The sequence below is a fragment of the Pogona vitticeps genome, chromosome 3, assembly GCF_051106095.1.
Source record: "Pogona vitticeps strain Pit_001003342236 chromosome 3, PviZW2.1, whole genome shotgun sequence".
Classification (NCBI taxonomy): domain Eukaryota; kingdom Metazoa; phylum Chordata; class Lepidosauria; order Squamata; family Agamidae; genus Pogona; species Pogona vitticeps.
In genome coordinates, this window is record NC_135785.1 from 248,966,604 (window position 1) to 248,991,241 (window position 24,638).

At 41.4% G+C, this 24,638-nt stretch overlaps 1 protein-coding gene across 1 annotated transcript in view; it reads left to right on the forward strand.

Moving 5' to 3' along the window:
- Positions 1-24,638, forward strand: part of PGR (progesterone receptor) — a 67,186-nt gene that overhangs the window by 34,318 nt on the left and 8,230 nt on the right. Inside the window, exons 3-4 of the mRNA XM_072993621.2 lie at positions 19,813-20,118; positions 23,688-23,832. Coding sequence (XP_072849722.1) covers positions 19,813-20,118; positions 23,688-23,832 — 451 coding nt within the window. The remainder of the gene's footprint in view (positions 1-19,812; positions 20,119-23,687; positions 23,833-24,638) is intronic.

Consider the following 24,638-nt stretch of genomic DNA (forward strand, 5'->3'; position numbering starts at 1 on the left):
TGTTTTTCCTCTCATCTGGAAGTGATCTAGTGCTAAACTAGGATAACGTGATCTGGCGCTATTCTCATATATGTAAAAAATGTAAAAACATTTTAGAGGAAGATTGAGGGGAGTGAATGTAGGGACAAGCGTATTTTAGCTTAAAGATCTTATGTCCAGTAACTGATCCTTTGGAGAAACATTTCAAGCTTAAACAATGAGAAATAAACTCAGGCAGACACTTGGAAACCACCAAAGAGTGGTGATGCGGAAAAGGAAATCTGGCCATTTGAGGAAGCTCAGAGGGCTGGATTTAACCCTAAGGCTTAATGTTCTCCAGTCCACTCCAGATCTGGAGGGGAGGCCAGAAACGTAATCCTCCAGTTGTGCTTCCAGATACTGTAACAATCAAGACTTGTATCGGTATAGTTCTGTGAATGTCTACTCAAATGTAAGTCTTGTCACATTTAGTGGTGTTTACTTTTCTGTATCGCAGCTCCATACACCCCATCATCACACCATGAGATCCCACTGGCTTCCCTCCAATGCGTTTACTTACTCTTAAGCCAGTGATAATTACCAAAGCATCAACTGACTAATGTCTTGATGCAGCAACTTGGATTGCCTTTTTAGCAGGAACTTGGAAGCTTATCCTTGTGTGACTGTACTCTTTTCTTAAAAACATGCTTTTACTTATTCGGACTTCAGATGCAGCAGCTCTAAATGATCTTATATTGCATCTAGAGAGATCTCTAAGGTCTGTATTAAGTGCTCATTATTCAAGCAGATTCTTGTCAGGGTCAATGAATAGTGAATTTCTAGTCACTGTTCTACTGAGAACAGCATAGAAGTGCTGATTAGTTATTTATAGAGGCCTTGCATACTTGTTAAATGTAATATTTAAGGTTTATTATTTTACTATCTGATCTAGTACCATCAAGAAATATATAGCTCGGCTGGAACACATTTGCTCTGAGCAAATTGTTTCAGAACAAAGGCTGTGAAATCTTATTGTACTTGTTACGTGCTGTCAAACTGGAACCAAGTTATAGTCACCCTAATAAGCCTTTCCAGTTAAGCCAGATATTTAAGGAGTGGCTTTTCAAGTGCCATAGCCCCAGTTAGAAATGAAAAATGGCTAGCTATGAACCACATCATCATCATAGGCATCCTTCAGTCTCAAGAGACTATGGTAACGTGCTCTGTATGGAGGATTTGGAACAGCGTCTAGTGTTTTGACGCTGTACGTGAAGCTGGAGTGTCCTCTCCAGGGCACAAAGCCTGGGTAAAATAATGTGGAGGATAGGCTGTTACCCAACCAGCAAATCCCCCCTCTCCATGTCACTGAAATAGTCCAATGGAAAGGCAAGAGCCAATACAGCTGGTTTCAGTGACGTTGCAGGAGTTGGCAGAATGATAGGAACTGCCTCCGGGACTCCGGCTCCAGATTTTGCCTTGAGGTTAAACTCCTGAAGCCTTTTCCATCAGTGGATATAGCCACAAGGCCATGAGCCACGAACCAACCAGAAAACCAAACTAGTTCACAATTTATTTTTCAGTTTGTGCCCTCTGTGTGTGTGTGTGCGTGTGCGTGTGTGCACGCAATCTGCTCCTGTCATGTCACCACTATGCTGCCACCACCCTGCCTCCACTGCAGTGCTGCCACGGTGCCACTATTTGTCACTAATCTTACCGCATGGATTCCATCCTGAAGAGTTCTGATCTGAAATTGCAACAGCCGTGTGAATCTTCAAAATGCAGGTTGAAAAAGAATTTGCAACTACCTTGTCAAATAAACTAATGTAAAATATGGGTGTGGGGGCAGCCTTGTTAGTTCTTTTCATTGGCTTGTATCCGCTGGGAGTATTAGCAGCAAATCTCAAATCATGACTTAAATCCTTTTGTAAATTCATTTTCCTGCATATTGGTTGAAGATAATGTTTATAAAAGCAGAAGTAGCTCCCACATGGGATGTATATGTTTCAACTAGTGTGCGAAATTAATATTTAATTTGAAACTCGTCCTTAATTGAGTATAAATGTACTTACTGATCCATGTGATATAAAACATTAGCAAAAAGCAATTTTACTAACCAGATTTAAAATCCAGGATGATTAACATATTTTCATTTGTTACCTCTGCTTGTAATTGGAATCCAGTCGCAGCATTTGCAAATCACAGTGTATGAAAGAAAATGAAAACTAGGCTTTATAAATTGGTTGCTAAAGGCTTCATTTCCGCAGCTTTAAAATACGAGTTAATAATGCATGTAGAAGTCCTGCTGCCTCTGAAACATTATAGTGTTGTTAAAGGAAATTACAGCAATTTTGAACTAAAAGAGAACATTACTGTTAATATATTTAAAGCATTTCTCTTTCAAATAAGGCACATTAATAGGTTACTTAGCAACTCACAAAGCCAATGGTTATTCAGACAAAAATGGTCACATCCACACATGGCATATTTTGAGCACATAGTACTAGGAGATGCAAGCCAAAGTAATCCTGTGTAACTCTTCAAAGGGCATAACTTTTGGAGGCAAATTGCATCGATTGAGAAATCCCTGTAGACATTATCATTTGCATACCACGTCATAAATCTCGTTGTGCAACTGAAAACGTCTGCATTGATTTCTTAACTCGCCATTTGCCCCCCATTATTATGCCAGTGTAAGTAAGTAAGAGGATACTAGCCATTGAGTAAAGCATCCAGTTTAGAAGCCTGGATTGGCCTGCAGTTCCCAGAACACCCCTGCCAGGGTGGTTCCAATCATGCTGACTAGGGAATTCTGGCGCTGCAGTCAAGAAAAAAGAAATCTTTCCTCGTGCTGCCGATTACTTACACAGAACAGCATGAGCAATAAAAATATCTTCCTATTCTGTAGAAAGGGAGAGCCAGATGTCTTATAGTGCAATCCAATTTATTATAATCATTCTGGATGTTTAAATCTAGTTAGTAAAATTGCTTTTTATCAATGCTTTATATCGCAGAGATCCTTAATTACATTTATATTCAGTCCAGTGAGTTTCTTTTCCCAAGTAAAATCCACAGAGTTGGGAGTGTGCGCAACCTTACAGGGCAGTCCATCCATGCTTACTCAGAATACAGAAACTGCTGTATTGTGTAAAGCTTAGCTTTGAGTAAGAAATGTAGGATCACATTTTTAGTATAGGTTCCTTATCTCTTAGCATCTTGTGATATTCATCTTGTAACTAAACGCACAAATCGAACCTACTCTGGTAGGTTTGATTTGTGCATTAGTTAAAACAACACTGTATTTGTTCCCTGGAAGCTCTTTGAATTTACTCTCATTCTTCAGAAGCTTCAAGTCGAGGCTCTGTTTTTTTCTGATATTTTCAGAGTTAGCCTAAGGAGTGCTGTCCAGAACTCAGAGCACTTCTTTTTTTGTTGACTAGAAGCTACAGTGGCTACCAGCTGTAGTCTTGCCTTCTGCTCCCTGTTGTAGATGACAGATGAGTGGAGCGATTAAGGAACAAAAAGTCATGGTACCTTTTGTATGTATAAGCATATGCCATTGCCTGCTTCCCTTCCTTTGCAGTTCACCTTTTCTGTGCTGCTGCTTCTGTGTTAATCTTGGTGAGATACGGTGTGTGTGATAAAATGTTCCTATGGATTAGGTGCACCATTTGTAGCCAAAATAAAAGTAATATGCAATGGCTGGAATTTGTGGGATTTTTGATGCAAAGTAAGTAAGTTTTATTATGCAGGCGTACACCCAATTACAATGATGCCTCGCTAGACAGTTACCCCGCATGACATTTTTTCACTGGACATTGACATTTTGCGATTGCTATAGCGATTCGCAAAACAATGATTCCTATGGGGGAATTTCGCTGGACAGTGTTTGGTCCCTGCTTTGCAACCAATTTTCGCTAGACGACGATTTTGACACCTCCCTCCTTGCTCGCAAAACAGGTGTTTTCGGGACCTAAGCTTCACAAGACAGTGATTTAAACAGCTGATCGGCAGTTCGCAAAGCAGCTTTCCTATGGCCGATCTTCGCTAGACAACGATGATTCTTCCCCATTGGAACACATTAAACAGATTTCAATGCATTCCAATGGGGAAATGCTTTTCGCTAGACAATGATTTCGCTAAACAGCGATTTTAGTGGAACTGATTATCCTCGTCTAGCGAGGCACAGTGGTATATGGGATTTTTAAGTTTTAACATGTAAACTTCCCAGAATAGTGCATGCACTATGGAGCGGTATATACAGGAATTCAAATCAAATCAATCAGACAATAATATATTCTCATCTTGCAATCTTGCTTGGGGGATGTTAAATATCTGTATTTGGGTGTAGATGGTGCTCTAGTCAGCTATTCAGAGTATTTTTCATCATCTGTTGTCTAACAAGAAAGGGGCAAATATGAGATATTTTCTTCATTGTTTATTATATAAATGTCTTGCCATTCCGCTAAATGGTAATACGCCATTTTGAATTTGTCTGTTCCCTTTTTTCCTCTTTCTTCTCCACAGTGATTCCTCCTCTGAGGTCCTATTATGAGCAAACTGTAATTAGACCTCACTAAACGGTGACAAACCCTTCAACTGCCAGTTTGGATGCAGTACCGAAATGTGGTTTATCTCAAGCCATAAAGAAAGGAAGGTAGTCACCTTGGGCAGAATCCTTTTTGGGGAAAAAACAAACAAACCCAAAACTGCACAGTGTCAGTTGTGTAATTGGGAGGGCTGTCTGTCAGTTGCACAGCAGACACTTTGGCAAACAATAATCCCTGTGTTTTTTTCTGTAAGGTTTCTAGCCCCTGTGTGATGGAAAAGGTGAGAAAGCAATATGAAAACCTAAGGTTTCTCACTGCTTTCAGAGCATCAAAGTACGGTTTGGTGTTATGAATAAACCAGAGCTTGGAAGAGTTAACTTTTGGGGGACTACATCTCCCAGAATCCTCCACCCAATATGATCCCTCACTGTGTAGGCTGGGGATTTTGGGAGTTGTTCTCTAGAACAGTCATGTTTTCCATCTCGACCCCCTTTGCCACGACAAGGCAGCACTCCGTGAAGGGGTACAACTTGTTAAAAGTACAGGTGTATCAGTTCAGAACTGTATCTATAAAGACAAATAATTTTTCCAGAATATTGCCGTGTCGGTTCCACTATGCAACGTCATATGCTTACACTAACTTCCAGCTATTTCCAGCTGAAATTTATGCCGATTGCATTACACTAGTGTAAAAAGGTAATAGGGATCCAGCCAATAAGAACAATAGCTGTAATTTACTTCCTTCCTTTCCTTCTGGCACTCAGAACAGAGCTAGTAAATGTATTCCCTCAGGAAAGCGTCTATAGTTGGTGGGTGGTCATAATGGTTTTCAAGCTTAGGCGCAGAAAATTAATACATGTACTGCCATTCCCACCATATTTCCATAAGGCAGGTTAGGCTAAATAACAGCAAATAGGATATGCTCACTCAAGTGACTTCACTGAGACCTGGGATTTGCATACAAATAAACCTGTTGCAGATCCATACTCTACTCCAGGGGTGTCCTACCTTTCACCTTCCCTGGGCCACATTAGAAGATGAAAATTTGGTTTGGGCCGCATGGGGGGGCAGCCCTAGCCGTCCTCCGCAGCCCCGCTCCAAGCACGCTTACCGGCAGCTGCAATCTCAGACAGCAGAGGCTGCCAGCTTCAACTCTGGTGGCTTTATGGGGCCGGGAGGGGGTCCACCTATTGACGGGGATGGCGCAATGCAGTCACGCAGCCCCCTCTTCCCTCCCACTCCTTTCCTTTCCTCTCTCCCCCCCCGTTGTGACATGTCCCAGCTGCATTCTGTCCGCAAGTGCCGACAATGTACCGTATTTTTCGCTCCATAAGACGCACCTTTCCATAAGACGCACCAATTTTTTAGGAGAAGAAAACAGGAAAATATAATCTGTTTTCTTCGCTTCATAAGATGCACAGACTTTCCACCCCCCTGTTTTGTGGGAAAAAAGTGTGTCTTATGGTGTGAAAAATACGGTAAGTCGAATTTCTTTAAAAATAAAAAATTGCACTGGGCCGCATTATGAGCTGATCAGGTTGGACAAGCCTGCTCTACACCAATACTTGCTTGCTTGTGTTGTTACTGTTGATTTTATTCTCAACCACACACTTAAATGGTGCTGTGATCCACAGATGCAAAGGAGGATGTTTCCTATCCATAGGGTGACGCTGTGAAAGACGAGGCACAGAACTTAAAAGGGATGGAAACAGAAGAGAAAAATCCAAACAAATTTGGTGCTCAAAGCTGTCATTGCTTGAAGTGATCCAAAAACTGCTGGATAGCTCATTGGTTTAGGTCTGTAGAGCCAGAGGTTGGGAATTCAGTTCCCCACCATGTCTCTTTGACAGAAACTGGACTCAATAATCCGTAGGGCCCCTTCCAGTTCCAGATGATGATAATGATGAGCAGCTTGAATTGAAGCTGTTTAGGGACAGGAGAGGAGAAACGACAGCTGATCTCTTAGCCAAGCAGATGGAATATGTTCCTGCAGCTCTGTTTTTCCCTTTTGCAGTAGTCAGATGCTGATGGCTTGCTGTTGACAGATGATGGTTGAGCAAGAGGTGGAACCAAATGGACGCTTGTTCCAATCAAGCCATTTTGGACTACACTGCCCAGAATCCCTTAACCGCTGTGGTCATAGCCTAGTTAGTTTGAGAAGTCTACAAGGTGTAATCCAAAAAAGGAAAAGCTCTGGGCTAAATTAAACATATTAGATAGCCCCCATTTTAGCAGCAGAAATCTGGCAGAGAAGGTAGAAGGTTGTCCCAATTTGTCCCAATTTGTAAAGGTGCACAGACGCTGCTCCTCCCCGCCCTGCTTCCTCTGGCTCAAATAATGAGTTCGGGAATTATTTTATTTTATGGTGTTTCCAGAAAATAAATTACATGGCTAGTTCTTTGAAAAATACAATAATGAAGGGCCATGAGCAGAGAAGGATCTAGAACTGAAAAACAAAGGCAATGCAGACTTTTCACCTACGAATACAGGTGGTTCAACTCAGAAAGACATAGTTAAGTCTGTTGGGGTCAGCCTTGCGTTCACCTCTGTGCTGTTTGAATGATAAAATCAGTGCCACAGGCAGTGATAGAAAAACAAAGCAGCCTAATGACTCGTAATAGTAACATACTTTCATGCTTTAAGTAAATATTTAACGGATAGTCCAATACTGATGGGCAAATGAACCTTATAAATTCGACACCATTTGCAGCCATCAAGTGAAAATATGCTTTATTAAGCTAAAAGATTTTATTCCATAGCCATTAGAAAGCTTTCCAGGGGACTATAGGAGGAATAAGGCCACTGTTTTGCCTCTCTCTGCAGGCAGACAGAATAAAGAAATGACATTTGCAGTTGGATTGTGGGCAGCAATGGGTACAACTAGCTGGGATTTTCTGATTAATTAATATCATCTCCTTATGAGGAAACTGCTTTAAAAACTAGAACTATTGGTCTGCTAGACCACACTCATCTTGCCTATTTGTTGAAGACTAGAGATTTGTCCCGTTCGATGATGGATGAGGGCAGCACAGGTGCTGATGCTCCCCTCATCCATCTCCTCTGGCTTAATCATCCACTCTCCATGTCCAGCGTGCTATTTTCCTGCACCTCCTCAACTGATCTTCCAATCCCGGCAACAGCTCAGGTTTCTCTGCCCTTCCCTCTTGGCTGATCTCACATTCAGACAAAAGGGCAGGGTTGAGAAGTCTGTGCTCTTGCTTGTGACTGGGAGATTAGCAGAGGAGGTGGGGGAAAAAACAACAAGCAAGCTGGACCTGGTGAGTGGCTGATTTAGCCAGAGGAGGCAGGGAAGGGAGCAGCAGCATCCATGCTGCCACCTTTATGAACTAGGACAAACCAGTTTGTGCTCATCTCTATTGGAGACTATGCATGACTAATTTTGTTTTGTCACGTAAATAGCAGTTTGTGAAAATCCTCAACAGCCTTGGGAGCAGGATACAAGGGGAGGAGAAATGTAACTATTTCTCTTTCTCAAATTCCAAAAGAAAGAAAGAAATCACCTCTCCAAAGATGCATTTTGCAACTCAGAGGAAGTTTCTGTTAATGTCACTGGAAGCTTTCCTTGAAATCTAAGTAGCAGGTTTGCAAGGGGATTTCTTAGCTTCACATTTAGCTTTGTTCTTGGTGCCTTCATGATCCCCAGATTTTGTAGACTGCATAGAAACAAACTTGGACAGCTAAAGGTATTGCTGCCAGAGATAACATAGCCAACATGGATTGTTTCTCAATGTATCGCTCCTATTGTGCTGGTCTCATTGACTGCATAACATGCTTGTTCAGAACTTCAAAGCTATTATATGTTAACATTGTCATTAGTAGCTTTATCTTGTTAACTTTCTGCTGTGGGTTAGTGCAGTGGCTTACAGATGCAGGAAAATGTATGATCTAGCTGCAGGGAGTGCACTACAGCTCCCTACCAGAGAATTCTGAGCATATCCCCAAGCTACAACTTCCAGGATTCCTTAGAAAGGAATTGGAACTAGGAAAATTGGCTACCAGACCATAGTGGTGTGATATAGGTATGCCTCTAGAATCAGTGAGCTGAGTAGATTCTATTGATTGCTGTCTCTGTGGCTTTGGTGCAGAACTCCAGGGCAGCTGTGCCATTAATTACACTACATACCGTATTTTTCGCACCATAAGACACACTTTTTTCCCACAAACGGGGGTGCAAAGTCTGTGCGTCTTATGGAGCGAAGAAAACATTATATTTTCCTGTTTTCTTCTCCTAAAAAATTGGTGCATCTTATGGAAAGGTGCGTCTTATGGAGCGAAAAATACGGTAATTAACAACTTGCAGGGAACAGAATAATTGGATGGGCAAGTGTTATGGGAAATATAAGAGGCATTAATGCAAGAGAGATGTTAAGGAGTGCAGAGGATGGTGCCAAACACAGGAGAAACTGGTGGACAGAAAGTATTAAGGGTGTTTGGACCACCTTCTAAGTTGAATCTTTCTGCAACATCTTGCAGGTAAGGCTGGACGTAATTTATAGCAGTAGAAGGGATCAGGTCATTTCAGAGTGCAGGGAGAGCCAGTTCGTTCTGAATACCGTACTCCTTTGTGTTTGTTTGCTTTTTAAATTCCTACAAGTAGAATAGACCACAACAGGAGAGGCTGGCTTAGAATGGCTGCTTTCTAAGAAATCTTAGCATGAGCAGGATGGGAAGCAGTACACCCCCCTCTTGCAGGATCCAGTAATACTGTCAGTCCTATAGTTCCATTCTGCAATGTAGAATAGCCCTGCAATTAAGCATTATTTCCTTGTACACGGCATATTCCTGCACTCTTTTTTCCATTAATTGGCACGGTGTCAGATCTGTCATCATTTTTCCTAGCAATAAAGCTCAAAGGACTGCAAAGCCTATTGTTCTGCTACTGATCCGAAACAATGACTCTGCCCATGAGGTCACCATAATTTCATTAGTGATCAAAGGCACAAATGAGGTGAGCTCTTTTTCCCTTGCAAAAACTGATCAGCTTATAATTGCACCTTATATTTAGTTTACAGTATGGTGTTTTATTTATTATACTCCCTCCATGACGCATGTGGCAGGGTCAAAGGTTAGTGAAACAGAAAGAAGACCTAAGATTCCCAGATTGTCTTCTTGTCCAATATAAATAAGTACTGCATTTGCAATCCCTCTTCTAACTGTGGATGCCGTGCTTCAGCTGCAGTATTTCAGTCAAGACCCAGGTTACAATCTGAGTTCACTCCTGGTGGGCTCAGGTGGCCAGCTCAAAGTTGATTCGGTGTTCAATCCTTCGGTGGTCAGTAAATTGAGTACTTAGCTTGTTTGAAGGAGGAGGTCAATGTGTAGCCTGCGTAATTAAATAGTTAACTGCCCAGAGAGTGCTTTAAGTGCTATGAGGCAGTGTAGGAGCAGCACACTTTTGCATTTACAGTAAGTTTTACAAGAATTAGATACTGCCTGTTGCAAGAACCATAATTCAGTTGTAGTGCCTTTATTTCTTACACATGCCAGGAATTCCTTGAATATGTAGTGAGCCTGGGTGAGACACCTTCTGTGGATGTGGAGGGATGCCAGGTTTAAGGGAGTATGTAGATATTCAAGGTTGGAGAGCCAAGATTATCCTTTCAAGAAATAGCTGGTCTGAGTCAGTACATGCTTCTTATTCATTATTTGTCAGATCTATCCCTGGACACTACAGAATCGCACCAGTATGATCATCTAGCTATATTATCCATTTATAAATATTCTGATATGTTTTGTTTATGTCACGCTTCCACGCCGCTGACACATATTAGGACATGTTGCAAGTGTAGTATTCTGAATTGTTGTTACAGATAGGGTATTTCCAGATAGGGCATTTGTACTCCTTTAAGTTTCCTGTGAAGCACTGATCTTAACAGGAGCACCTCCCCCTGACATCCAGATGACTGCTTTCTTATCTTGGTACGTTCCATTTTCTTTTTGGTGAGTTCCCAGAACTTTTTGTCCTTCTCAAATCCCTTGGTGTATTTTGTCCCAGTTCATAATGGGGACAGAATTTCGCACTTGTCTTTTCAATCCAAGGCTGGCTAGCTGGCAGGCTGGCTCATCGAAGAGGAGAAAGGAGCATTCTGCCTCTCCAGATTGTTTTCAAAACCTGGAGAGATGGGAAGAAGTGAACGAAAAGATGTTGGCAGTCCTTTGGACCCTAGAGACTTTTCTGTTAGTGTGTTGTGAGAGAGATGTGTTGTGTTTTCCCTCCATCTCCTCTGCCTCGCTTGCAGTGTCATGAGTTATCTGTCAATTTCCTGAGAGAGAGGAAAGCAAAGCAATTTAGCCATTCAGCATACAGTCCACACCACGTTCCCTGAGGCAGGCAGAGGCTCCCAAGCTATTGTCCCCTTGCATTGGACCCAGAAATGTGTGTGTGTGTGTTGCCACCTTTCAGAAATGGGGTTTGCAGGGATGATGCCTGATCTTGGATCTGGAATTCTTGTTTTCCCCTCCGATTTTTCCATGGGACTTCCTGGCTCCACCCAGGGGAGGATGAGCCTATAGCTGATGGATGCAAGTCCTGGAACATTCAGATGAACCCTGTAGCCTTCCATAAGAGAGGGATGCAAAGAGGTACGAAGGGGAAGAGAATCAAAACAGTACAGATACCACATCTGAAAGAGGTGATAGGCTTAATTTCTGCCCTCTTTCATCTACGGAAAGCACAGAATACAAGGAAAATCATCTCCAATCCTACTCTTCCCACCGCAGTAGAGCTCAGTAGTAAAACTCAGTGGTGACACGGAGAAGACTTGGAATTCCTAAACAGGACTGGGAAAGACTTGATTCCTCTTGTTTTCAAGAGCCATTAGGAATAACTAGTAGTCAGTAGAGCAATAATTCCCAAATCTGAGTACCACATCTTATTGTAAGGCAAATCGTATTGATCACGCTGGTTGGGGCTTACCCTGAGCTGATCTCCATCCATATTTGGGGGTGCCAATTTGTGAACTGTTTGTGGAGACAGTATTGGGCTAAAGTGGATTATCTAGTTTGGTCAAAGACAGCTTCTTACCTGAGATCAGGTTGTCATCATCTTCTTACTTCCTTTATAATTGTAGTTGTAGAAGGGGTAGCTGTGTTAGTCTGTGCAAGCCTTACTAAAAAAAAAGTTTTAAAAAAGAAAATGTGGACTGTCCACAAAAGTTCACATGGTCTTTTATACCCACTTTTTATTTCTATTTTGCTTTTACCTATTTCTCCATTTAGGAATCTTGGAGAAAGAGCAAGTTGGTGGAAGGGAAAGTCATCCATAGAGGTGTATATGTTAATCATATCTTTTCAGTAAATGATTAACAGGTGCGCCTTTCAGATTTTCTGGAATATAAATCTCATAATTCTCCATTCTGAGAGTTCCACCAGCCCTAGCCACACCTATAGACACCAAAAGTTTGCCTAGCTTCTCCAGGTGAATACAAAATGTAGATGTCTGTAGGTGTATGTATGGCAGCTAGAACTACCAGAATGAAGAATCATGGGGTTTGTAGCTCTGAAATCCAAAAGGCAGACCACTAATGATTAAAGTACATGTTGGGTGAACAGTCTTGAGCAAGAGGAGTTAGTTCCTATCTTAGTGATTTATATAAGCATTAAACCGGTCCAAAAGTTTGTTTTTCTTAAAGTAGTGCCACAAATTTTGTGATGGCATGAGACCCAATGTAAGATCTTCCTCTGTTAGTTAGAATAGTGCATCACACTAATGGGGTGATATATAAAATTAATTAATTAGTGGTGGGCAGGGCCAACACTCAAAGGTGATGGGAAGAAATTCAAGCATCCTTCAGTGCAAAGGTCCCACTGCCAATAATTAAGCCGTAGCAGAGGTGTTTCAACTGTTTAGAATGAGAAGAACCCCATACAAAAGATGGGAAAACAACAAAAGGTGGTCATGAAAAAGGGGGAATGTTCATTGATCCCGAACCAGAGGTCCCGATTGGAACTCCAGGAGGGACTGATTTGGTCCCAAGGCTTGAGATTCCTTGCATCTCAACCAAAGGAAAAAGAATGTTATACCCAGTCATTCTTCAACACATGGGTTGGGCCTACAACAAGGCTACTTCCCAATCAGATAGGTTGCTTCCATACTGCTCTGAGGATTTTATTTTCAGAGAAAGAGGAGGGGCTTTTTCTCTCCTGTGCTAACTTGAAAGAGTATATGCTGCTGGTGCATTATCTTGCCTCTCCCCATTGGCCTAGCACAGTGGTTCCTAATCTTGAGTCACCAAATGTTCTTGGACTGCTGCTCTCAGATGCTGTTGCCAACACAGCTAGTGGTGGAGGCTTCTGGGAGTTGCAGTCCAAGAACGTCTAGGGACCCAAGGCTGGGAATCACTGGCCTAGCAGGATAGGTATCCAGGGCGGCACACCCTGAGAAAGAAACAAAGATTACATAACGGTGGTGCCTGTGCTGACTTGTTGCCTCACATGTATACACAGAAGTTGACAGTCTAGGCTACACCTCACCATAAACACTGACTCATTCTGCACATTGCCCGAGCCTCCGGATTCATTGGTTCCTTCCTTCCCTACTGGGCAGTGTCCCCAAATGCATGAATTGTTGGAAGTGGGTGGGCACCATGTGGCAGTGAAGATCAGACTACTGGCAACTTGAAGAGTGCTTCTTCCATTCCATTTTGTCTTCTCATGAGCCACTTCAGGTTCATCCTCCTCTACCTCTGTAGTTGTCCTCATACATATCACATCCTGAAGCAGTTGACTGTATTTTCCAAGTAAGTTTTTTTTTCATGAGATGTTACTCCAGATTCTTCATTGAAATCTTGATGTATCACCTCTGCTTTGTTCTCCTAGCTTGGGTAAACTCCTTCTGGAGAATGCGCAGAACACTCCGCTTTAGAAAACTGCTGGGGCAGAGTGACCTTGGAGGCAGGATTGTGGTATGCTGTCAGGGAAAAAAAATTGTCAAGCATTTTTCACCTGCTCAAACAGTGAAGCATTTTTAGTAGAAGCCTGTCCATTTTTGATGAATTATCTGGCACAACTCGGTACCTTGACATCCAGCTTTTTTTCCAAACTCTCTGGAGGGTAGAGAAGGCCTAAAGGGAATAAATCTAAATCCAGGACTATATATGCATATTTTTAGGAGATTATGACGAGCATACTTCATAAATCATATTGTTGTATTTGCTACATCAATACTGGACTAGTGAGTTTCACAGAGCCCAAATGTTGCCTTATGGAGAACTGAGGTGTTCGTGGTTTTCCCGTTATTTCTGAGGACAGTTTAGCCTTGCGGATTCTGGATGTAAATCCATGTGAAGGAGTAAAAATTCCACTCATTCTGGGTTAGGTTTAGAGGAACTATAAAATTGTTCCTGTATCTTTTTAGAGGGTTCTGACAGGGAAAGTCAAAAAATGTAAGGAAGGTTGAAAGTTCAGAGAGGGAATCCAGCACTGAAGAAGGGAAATGAATTCACAGGATGGTCAAAAGTTCAGTCCATGGAACTATCTTAAGAGAGGAAATGACCTCAGAAGAAGATCAAAGTTCAACAATGACAGGGAAATAGGAACTTAACCAAAATAGAAGAGCTCTGCCAGATCAGATTAAAGATGTACAGTATTTGTGTGAACATTTTATTTCCACAGTCACCAGCCATATGCCTGGAGGAAGTGCACAGGCAAGATACAAAAGCATTACGAGCATCTTCCATCCCTGAAACTGCCATAAAGTGGCACGCTGCCTCTGATACTGGAAGTAATAGGTAGCTCTCATAATTTTGACAACTGATTGCTGGAGATTCTGGAGAATCTGTTCCCCTCATGATTGGGTGATCCAGTTAATAGAGTAATGGATCAGGACTCATGAGACCTTCATTCAAATATTCCGTTTAGCCATGGACACTCACCTCGAGGATGGGGGAAGGGTGTGGTAAAGCCAATCCTTAGAAAAATCACTTACCTTGAAAGCTGTATTAATGTCTCTGTAAATCGGTTCCAGATTGACAACACATAGCATATGCATGATGTTGTTTTGTTTGCCGTCAAGTTGGAACTGAAAGACCTGGTAAGTGAGATAAGTGAGATATTTAAGGAGTGATTTTACCAGTTTCACACACCAGTGATCTCCCATGGCTCAGCAGGGATTCAAACTCAGACCTCCTGAATCTGTCACTTTGTTCACTAGACTAGACTAGGCTACACTGGGTGTTGCAACACACGTAGATGATTGTCCAAAAGTTGGGAGAGGGAATGAAATTTCTATGAAAGTGAAGATGGCATATCAAGTTGAGTGATAGAGGAGTTGTAGATTTAGAAAGGGGAAGAAAAGGAGAAATAGAGAGAGCCAGACTTCGAGTTACACCATGACCACAGAAAAAAAGCCAGGTGGAGGCAGACTGGAGAAACTGAGAAAGAGAAAGCTGGAAATGGTCAGCGAGAAATACGATCTTGGTTAGAAAGAGACTATCTAGAATATGTTTCACTGGACGTTGACAGTTCAAACTGTTAACTGTTTAAAGTGCTTTCAGATTTGGGTGAAACACCCCACCCTGGCTAACTTGTTGCTTTGTTGTATTTTAAGTAAAAGGAAACATAGAATAGTTTTGCCTGAAACCATTTTACTCACCATACGATGACTGCGTATCGTACTACCCATTATGGAAAATTGGTCAGGCTAATAATTAAACCTTCAAAATTAAAAGGCTGTTTTGTGGAGTCAGTTAGGTAATGAAATATCCACTTAGTGACAGCCAAGAGGGTCAAGAAGGAAGGCCTGGTTGGGTGATTGGCTCTTCTTCTGTCTGCTACCTCTGAGATCTACAACCAATGTAGTCAGATATGCAAAGGTCAATAGGCAAATTTCTGGTATCACTTTTCATATTAGCTCATGTACACAGTTCAGGTGCCATTATTACTGTGCTTTGTTTCCCACTCAGAGCATAATCCTATGAAGATTTATTCAGTAATAAGTCCCAGTGTGTTCATTTTGAATAGTGGGCTTGATGGTGCATAGACTGGGCTTAACCAAAGCCCAAAGGTATTGATCATTAGAAGCCAAAATGGAATTTGTCAAGAACAAATCCTTCCAGACTAATCTTATCTCATTTTTTGATTGGGTAACCTCCCTCATAGGCAGTTGGAATGCTTGGGACATAGTATATCTCAAGTTCAGCAAAACGTTTGTCAATGGTATTCTCATGAGCAAGCTGAGTACAGGCTAGATAGAACAACTGTCTGGTGGATCAGGATTGTATTCAGAGTGCTTATCCTTCTCAAACTGGGAAGAGTTAACAAGTGGGATACAGTAAGATTCAGTCCTGGGCCAAATGCTCTTCAACATTTTTATTAATGATTTGGATGATCAAATTTGCGGATGACATAAAAGTGGGTGCAGTAGCTAGTGCCCTGAAAAACAGAAACAAATTTCAAAGAGATCTTGATAGGCTATAACACTCGCTTGAAAACTGCAGAATAGATTTTAACAGGGACAAGTGGAAGTTCCACAGCTAGGAAAACAGAAATGAAATGCACAAGATAGAGGAGATTTCGCTCAATAGTACTACATGCAAGAAGGATCTTAGAATGAATGTAGATCACAAGCTAAGTATGAGCCAATGGTATGATACAAAAAAGTCAAATGCTGCATTAGGCTGCATTAACAGAAGTATAACCTCCAAATCCCATGAGGTGCTAGTTCCCCTCTTTTCAGCCTTAGTAAAACCTCATCCTGTGCTCACTACCATTCAGAAGAGATACCAAACAAGGGAAAATCCCAGAAGATGACTTCATTTTGCATGAGTTAACCACTTCTCACCCAAACACAAAGCAATTGTTAGGACTATTGTTCTACAAATGTGATTGGTAGTGAGTAGAAGAGGGTATCCTGCAGAGCATGTTTACTGCTGCCATTGGTGGTGTTAACATTTCATTGCTCTCAAAACATGTCCCTTCCTAGCCCATGAAGCTGTAACAATGTTTCTATTTTGGAATTCTCTTGCTGGTAAGCCTGTTTCACTCATGCTCAGTTTTACAACAAAGTGGTTGTTTTTTCCTCTTGAAAGGCTTTTTCTCAGGATCAGTATTTCAGCCCTTGCAGCCTGGACTATTTCCAAATAGAAAAAAAGTGGGTAGGACCAACCATTCTCTTTCAAGATAACCAAGATTGGTCTTTTCAATTTGTATGAGCTATTTTAAATCTGGGGATGTTTATTATTATTTCTGAATAGAGGGCAATAGTTTTACTTTAAAAAAAATCAAAACTTAAAAAACCTTTGCCCAAACTTCCACAAAATTGACACAGAACAAGAACAGACTGTCTGCTACAGTACAGCTATGCCAAATTTGGTGATTCAAAATCTAGTTTCAAATTATAATTTTTTTGTTTGGGCTGCCCATATTTTTAGAATTGCCTTGTAGAACGCATATGTTTCCTCTGCTACACAGTAACATAGCTGAACTGTTGTGGGAGTGGAAGCTAAGGCCTTTGAGGAAATACAGAATGATTTGGCCATGTTTAGCCTTGAGAAAAGAAAGTTGAGATATAAAAGCAGTCTTCAAATACTTTGAAAGATTACTATACACAAGAGTGGGAGAGTCTGTTCTTGATCATTCCAGAGTGCAGGAGATATAATAATGAGCTCTAGTTACATGAAGCCAGATTTCAAATGAGTTTGGATAAAAACTTTCTAATTGTTAGAGTAGTACAGCCATGAAACCAGTTTCCTCAGGAAGTGGTAAGCTCTCCAGCATTGGAAGCATTTAAGAGAAAGATAAACAGCTGTCTCTTAGATATAAACTCCTACATTGGGGAGGGAGTTGGACTTGATGATCTTCTAAGCCTCTTTCAACTCTAGTATTCTGTAATTCTGCGATAGACACATATGCCTGTTTCATATCCACATGACTAAACTACCTGTCATTAATTTTCCTTGTCAAAGCAAAGATGGGTCCCCATTGTGTATCCATATATTTGAATTAATGCTCCTTATATTTCCATACTTTTGTTCTCCAGCTTGCTTTGCACTTTGCAAATAAAATAAAATAAAATGTCTTGCGTGCTATTAGCAGATATGTAAAAACAGCTGACAGACTTGCTCCTGTATTCAAAACATTTTGCTACAGCTGCAAACGCTGGACATGATCCATGGATAGTCATGCCATTTATGATACAAATTAATTACCTTTTAACATTTTGATTACATTAAAAAAAAGGGTAGTAGACACAACACTGACTGATCCTACGGAAGAGTGAGATAAGCATTGGTTGGGTTGGGTTTTCCCTGAAGGACAAAGTGCTTAGCTTGGAGATTCTCCTGGACATAATGCTATCTGTCAAGGCACAGGTAGCATTGGTCACCAGGAACACCTCCCACCAGCTTTTACTGATTCGTCAGCTGTTACCTGTCTGGATAAACCAAATCTTTTAATAGTAATCCATGTCTTGATCATGTCTAGGCTAGACTGTGTTCTATGTAGAACTTACTGTTAGGAGGCTCATGCTTATGCAGGGAGGGGGGACTTTTTTCCTGTTCGTAACTCGAGGGAAGTTCCCCTATAGGGCAGGTTCGCAAGTTGAATTGTTCATAAGTAGGGTCGTTCGTAAGTCGAGACCCCACTGTAGTGGGAGAGACCTTTCTCTCAGTGGCCAGATTGGATGTCTCAATGAATGGTTGCACCAGTTTTAAATGTGCAAATGCTCTCCTAGTTACCTAGTCCCAATCAGTTTAGGGTTTTAGGATGACAGGACACTTTAAACTGAGCCTTGAAAGACATGGGTAACTATTGCAGCTGGTACAGTATCCATATACTATTGTCTCCCAACCTGTCTTGCTCCTGTGAGCAGCTGGATGTTTACTTCTGCATAAACACGAACCTCCCAACCTTTTCCAAGCTCATTTGATGAGGACACGAGAAAGGGCCTTTTTGATGGCTGCTCTCAGGAACTGGAATATCCTGCCTCGAGAAGCTGGGTTGGCCCCCTCTCTCTTGTCTTTCTGTCAGGCAAAGACATGCCTTCTCAGACAGGCTTTTAAGAAATAGGTGTGTGGGGGGAGAGGGTTCCTCAGGAATGCTATATTTGTTGAACTTAGAGAGTCTAAGATGTTTTTAATTTGTAGTTTTAATAATTGATAATTGTTTTTTAATATGGGTTTTTACTGTGTTTTAATATCTGTGATTGCTATATAGTTTTAATTGTTGTGGACATTCTAGGGTCTCCTTTAAGAAAAAGATGACATATACTTCAAATAACCGAAATAATGAATGAATGAATGAATGAATGAATGAATGAATGAATGAATGAATGAATGAATGAATGAATGAATGAATGAATGGGGATGATGTGGTGGCATAGAGAGGCAGGGTGGGATGAACTAATTACAAGTTGATCCCCCCCCACATCAGAATAATCAATGTTTGGCTTACAATGGTTGTTGTTGCATTATGTCAAGTACTTGTGACTTACTATGGACCCTATCAATGAGTGAATCACAAAAGGTCTTATCTGTAACAGCCCTGCTCAGGTTTTGCAAACTAAAGGCCATTGATTCGTAACTACTATTAGACTGGGAGTTTGAGAGTGGACAGAGTTTTTTGGGAGTTTGAGCGGGAGAGCGGTGGTTGAGTGGTGGGACTGAAGGAGGATGTTTGTTAAGAGTTAACAACATTGCTTGAAATATCTTCATCTGTAACAATAAAACAACTTCTGTTTGGTTCTTTTAAAATGACATATGGCCTGGACCTCGATCATTAATAGTAGGTAATGTTGATGTAATCATCTGGTGGCAGCTGAGGGGCATGTAGCGTGAGCTCTTAGTTTGGTGAAACAAACAGAGGCCATGTGGGGATTGTGACAGAAAGTATATGCTTTGAACTGTCCAGTTCCAAATTTCACACATTCTAATGACACAAATTGCTTGCTTTTTGAGGTAAGTGATCTCTGCTATATTGCTGAGAAAGGCAACCGTGTAATGGTAGAGTGTTGCTTTTGTATGCTGAAGGTCCCCATTGTGAATCCCTCCTTCACCAAGTAAGGCTGGGCAGTTCTACTATCTGGGCAGTTGCTCCCGGTCAATGGTTTTAAACCCAGTGGTTAGACCTCCCAGCTATTATAGAGCCCACTAAATCCATGTCAGAATGGTAGGGCAACACTTCATTAATCCCGTGGATCTACTCAGGTTGGAGATAGCAGTTGCATTTGAGCAAAGATAGACAATGCTGAGCTGGAAGGATCAGTGGGAACTTCCTACATTCCTATAAAGTTTAAACTGTGTGTTTATCCTTCTCTTAGACATCACTAAGATTTGTAATTATTTGATTGCAGGTCGAAAGTTTAAGAAGTTTAATAAGGTCAAAGTTCTAAGAGCACTTGATATGGTTGCACTCCAGCAGCCCACAGTCCACCCGAATGAAAGCCAAGCTCTTGCCCAGAGGCTCTCCTTTTCTCCAACCCAAGACATCCAGTATATCCTTCCACTGATTAATGTCTTACAAGGCATCGAGCCAGAAGTTGTCTATGCAGGTTACGACAACACACAACCGGAAACTCCGAGTGCTTTGTTGACCAGCCTTAATCAACTGTGCGAGAGACAGCTCCTCTGCGTTGTCAAGTGGTCCAAGTCTTTACCAGGTAACAGAATCTTCTTGATGATGGCAATAGCGCAGTGGTTTAGCTATCAGCTGGGAGTTCAGTTCCCCACTGTGCCTCCTTTACAGGGGCTGGACTCAATGATCCATAGAGTCCCTTACAGCTCTGCAGTTCTATGATTATGATAATAATTGGTAGACCTGGTCAAGCCTCCCTTTGTAATATCCAGTTTTGGACTGCAGTTTAAGAAGCTTATTGCCAAACTAGAATGCTTCCAAAGGAGGGTAGCAGAAATGATGACCGGCTTGGTCACTTAACGTCCTGTGAAAAAAGGTTGAAGGTGGTGGGCATATTTAGCCTTCAGAAGAGATGTTTAAGAGGCAGGCTGATAACCATCTTGAAATGTCAAATAAATAGTGGTGAAAACAGTATATTCCACTTAATTACGGAGTGCATGCACCTTCACTTTGTTGGGCTCAGGCTGCATGGTATGTGACCCACTAAAACAAATGCAACCCACCTGCTGTATAAGACAGTTTAAAGTGTTGTGTCCGTATATGTCACGTACTTCCAACATTTCTCATTTTCTGTGGTTTTTTTGAGTCTTACCATGCTAGGACTTGTCAGGACTTCTGCATGCCCTTGGCTTCCTGATAAAACAAGATGATTGCATTTTTCAATCTCAGGTTGTTCTTCTCATGAGCATGTGCTTTGCAGATTTTGGTAAATTATACAACCAAAAATAAAATAAAATTAATTAATTAATTAATTAATTAATTCATTCATTCATTCATTCATTCATTCATTCATTCATTCCACCCATCTAGTAGCATGTCACTGCTCAGGGTAGTTTATAAACATAAAAATTTACTCATCCACTCAGGTTAAACTCAATAGATAACATTATTTCCAGCATTGTGAGGGGTATATGTATTTTAATGGCAAGGAACCTCTCGGTTTAAGAAAGAAGTAGCAACTCTAATTCAGCACTAATATAGTTGCAATCAGCAGGGATTCAAACCTAGATTCTAGCACTCAAAGCCCTGGGCCTACATAGATGAGTCTATTGATTCTGGTTTCTCCCCCATTCAGTTTTTTTTTTAACTTTTCAGTTTTTCCTAATGTGGATATCAATCATTACGTTTGTACATTTTTAGGAAACTCTTATAAAAATGAATTGAAATGACATTATTCCCCACCCCTTTGCCAGACAGTAACACTTTAACCCATGGGTTTTGATTATGAGAGAAAGTTTCAGATTAAATATTAGGACGAACCTCCAAACTCTTCCAGCTCTGCAGTTCTAAGATGATGATGATGATGATGATGATGATGATGATGATGATGATGATGATGGAGGGTGAGACTGTCTGATAAGGTGGTGGACTGTGTAGTAGGAGAGGTTTGTAAGCAGAATTTGAATGACCAAGGAGATTGTGGTAATGGCTTTCCTTCATCTGAGTAGTTTTGAACCTGATAGACTTTACTGAAACTTTTGATAGGTCCGTGGTCCTCAAACAATGGAGGAATTTACTTTAGAGCAGTCTTTAAATAAACGTTAAGCCTCCGCTCTTCAACATGTCACCTTTTGTAACTGTTATTGTGAAATAAAGAACTCCAGGATTAAATCTCATCATGAGGAATTGTTTACGTATTCCTTAGTTACACAGCACGTTATATCATGAAAAATGTTTTCCCTAGATAATCCTTTAATCCAGCCACTTGGTTCAAAGACTGAGGAAGGGGGCTGTTAGTTGTAACAGAGATGGAAGTGTGTTTGTTTTAGGGGATATAAACAGATGTGATGAGAGAAGGCGGCTTGCTTTGGAATTGGATATGATAAAAGAAGAGCTGATACTTTAATGTGCAGCAGGGGATCAAGGAATCTTCAGCACTATCACTAATTTGAATTGTAGCTTCCGTTATTCTTATTATGCGCTATACTGATAAAACAGTGGTTCCCAGCTGAGGGTCCCCAGATGGATTAAACCTCCCAGAGTCCTTCACCAGTAGCTGTGCTGGCCAGGATTTCTGGGAGCTGTAATCCAGGAACATCTTGGAAACCCAAGTTGGGAATCATTGTGATGGAAGTTGCATGGTGAAACATCTGGATGAAGTGAGGTTGGTCTTATTTTCCAGTCTAACGCAAGACAGTGGTGTTCTCATCTAAGTTTTAACTACTGCTCTAAGTAACATCTGGTTGCAGAGTAGAGATGCAATATGGGCAAAGCTCTCAAGATCCAGGGTTTTTAATTAGTAGGGACAATTATGTTATTTGCCACCTGATCAGGTTTCCATGTTGCCTCTGAATTTAGCTGTGATCCTCACTGTACCTATAGGGGGAAAGGAAGGAGAGATTTTCTTAACAATATATTCCATTTTGAGCTACAGTGGCGCCTCACTAGACAGTTACCCCGCATGACAGTTTTTTCTCTAGACATTTACTTTTTGCGATCGCTATAGCAATTCGCAAAACAGTGATTCCTATGGGGGAATTTCGCTGGACAATGTTTGGTCCCTGCTTCGCAAACCGATTTTTGCTAGACGATGATTTTGACAGCTTCCTTCGCGCTCGCAAAACAGGTGTTTTCGGGACCTAAGCTTCGCAAGACAGGGATTTAAACAGCTGATCGGCGGTTCGCAAAGCGGCTTCCCTATGGCCGATCTTTGCTAGACAATGATGATTCTTCCCTACTGGAACGCATTAAACAGGTTTCAATGCATTCCAATGGGGAAATGCTTTTTGTTAGACAATGATTTCGCTAAACAGCAATTTCAGTGTAACGGATTATCATTGTCTAGCGAGGCACCACTGTATTTGTTCTGCAATATGAAGTATTTGCTGCGGTTTTGTCAGCTCCGTTCAGTGACTGATTCAGCACCTATCTTAGTACTGTGCTATTTCCGTACAGCACACTCTCGTCAACATTTGCCATCACACTGTTGGCTATGGGAAACGGGAGAAAAGAATGCAATTCTGGAGTGCATGTAGCTTCACTTTGTGTGGGTTGGGCTGCATGATACATAACCCACTAAAACAGATGCAACTCACCTGCTGTATAAGGCAGTTTAAAGTGTTGCATCCATAGCTGACAAGTACTTCCAACATTTCTCATTCTCGGTGGTTTTCTGCGTCTTTCCATGCTAAGACTTACTCCCCATGCCCGTGGCTTCCTCATAAAATAAGATGCTATTTTTATTTTTCCCTTTATTAATCCCCCTCCCAATTTCTTGGCCATTGTTCTTCTTGGGGAATGGTAAAATTCTGTGTAGCTTAAGGCACTTTCCATTAAATCCTGCAGAGGAAAATTGCCCTTTTAGACAGGAACTGTAATAATCCTGCACAGTTTGGCATTTTATGGGGGGAAACAACTACCACAAAACTTCTGAGAAATCTTGTGGAATTTCCCATGAGATTGCTTTTGGGAGGACAGGAGAAGAATATTGTTTTTCTGAGAAGTCTCTCCAGGAGAAGAAAAAGGGGGATGTACCTTCTTATTTCTCTCAAAAGAGTAAAAGCCTGCAAAATTCACACCATGATTGCTAACATTTCCTATAATTTCTCTCTTTCTCTTTCCTCTCCCTCCACATCCTGCATTGCCTGTTTCCAGGATTTCGGAACTTACATATTGATGATCAGATAACTCTTATCCAGTATTCATGGATGAGCCTAATGGTATTTGCCATGGGATGGCGGTCCTATAAGCATGTCAGTGGCCAGATGCTGTACTTTGCTCCTGATTTAATCCTAAACGAGTAAGTAAAGGTTTTTCCGCTTCCACCTGTCCCTCATCTGCCTGCTTTTACTCTTTGGACATTGCACAGTTTAAACAATGTTGTTTCTAACCGCCAGTTTAAAACTTGCTGTTCTTCTTCGTGGCCTCTGTGAATCACACTATGGGTAATCCATGCATGCGCGGAGACTTGTTGGAATATTCTAGAGCTTCTGCGGTAGCAAAGGAAAATACATTAACATAGACCACCTCCCCCATGGTATATGTACATTGGCACCAAGGCTCTCCCTTCAGTTTCTTTCAACTGCCGTTTTGAGAGCCTCGATCGCTGCTTCTGTGAGAAATCTGAAAACGAAAGAAGGAAAATTATCATCATCATCATCATCAAAAGATATGCTCCAATCTTAAGGCCAAAGAGTCTCTCCCCCACCTTTCCATTGTTTTCTTTTCTAAACCAGTTCTCGGTTCATGGCCTTTTAAGGCCCATTTAAAAGCTGCATAGCCTGCGATATCGAGATCCTGCTCTCTGATGGCCACGCTAAATGCCTTTTTTGCTTTGGTGATGCCATTAAACTTCCTCTTCCCCTCACTGCAAAAACTTTAAATGTGGAGTTCTTCGCAGTCACCTCTCTAGACTCAAGCTTCAGTTCTGGGAGCAATCTCTAAAGCCACAGATGAAGCTGTTTTCGAAGCGACAAAACAGCACCCGTCAGCTGCTCCATCTTGTTCCGATCATCGACAACCTACTCTGGCCTCAATATAGATGGTCACGTGAGTGCACAAAGCCAAACATTTGATGTTGAAACCCTCAACATTGAAAACAGCCTC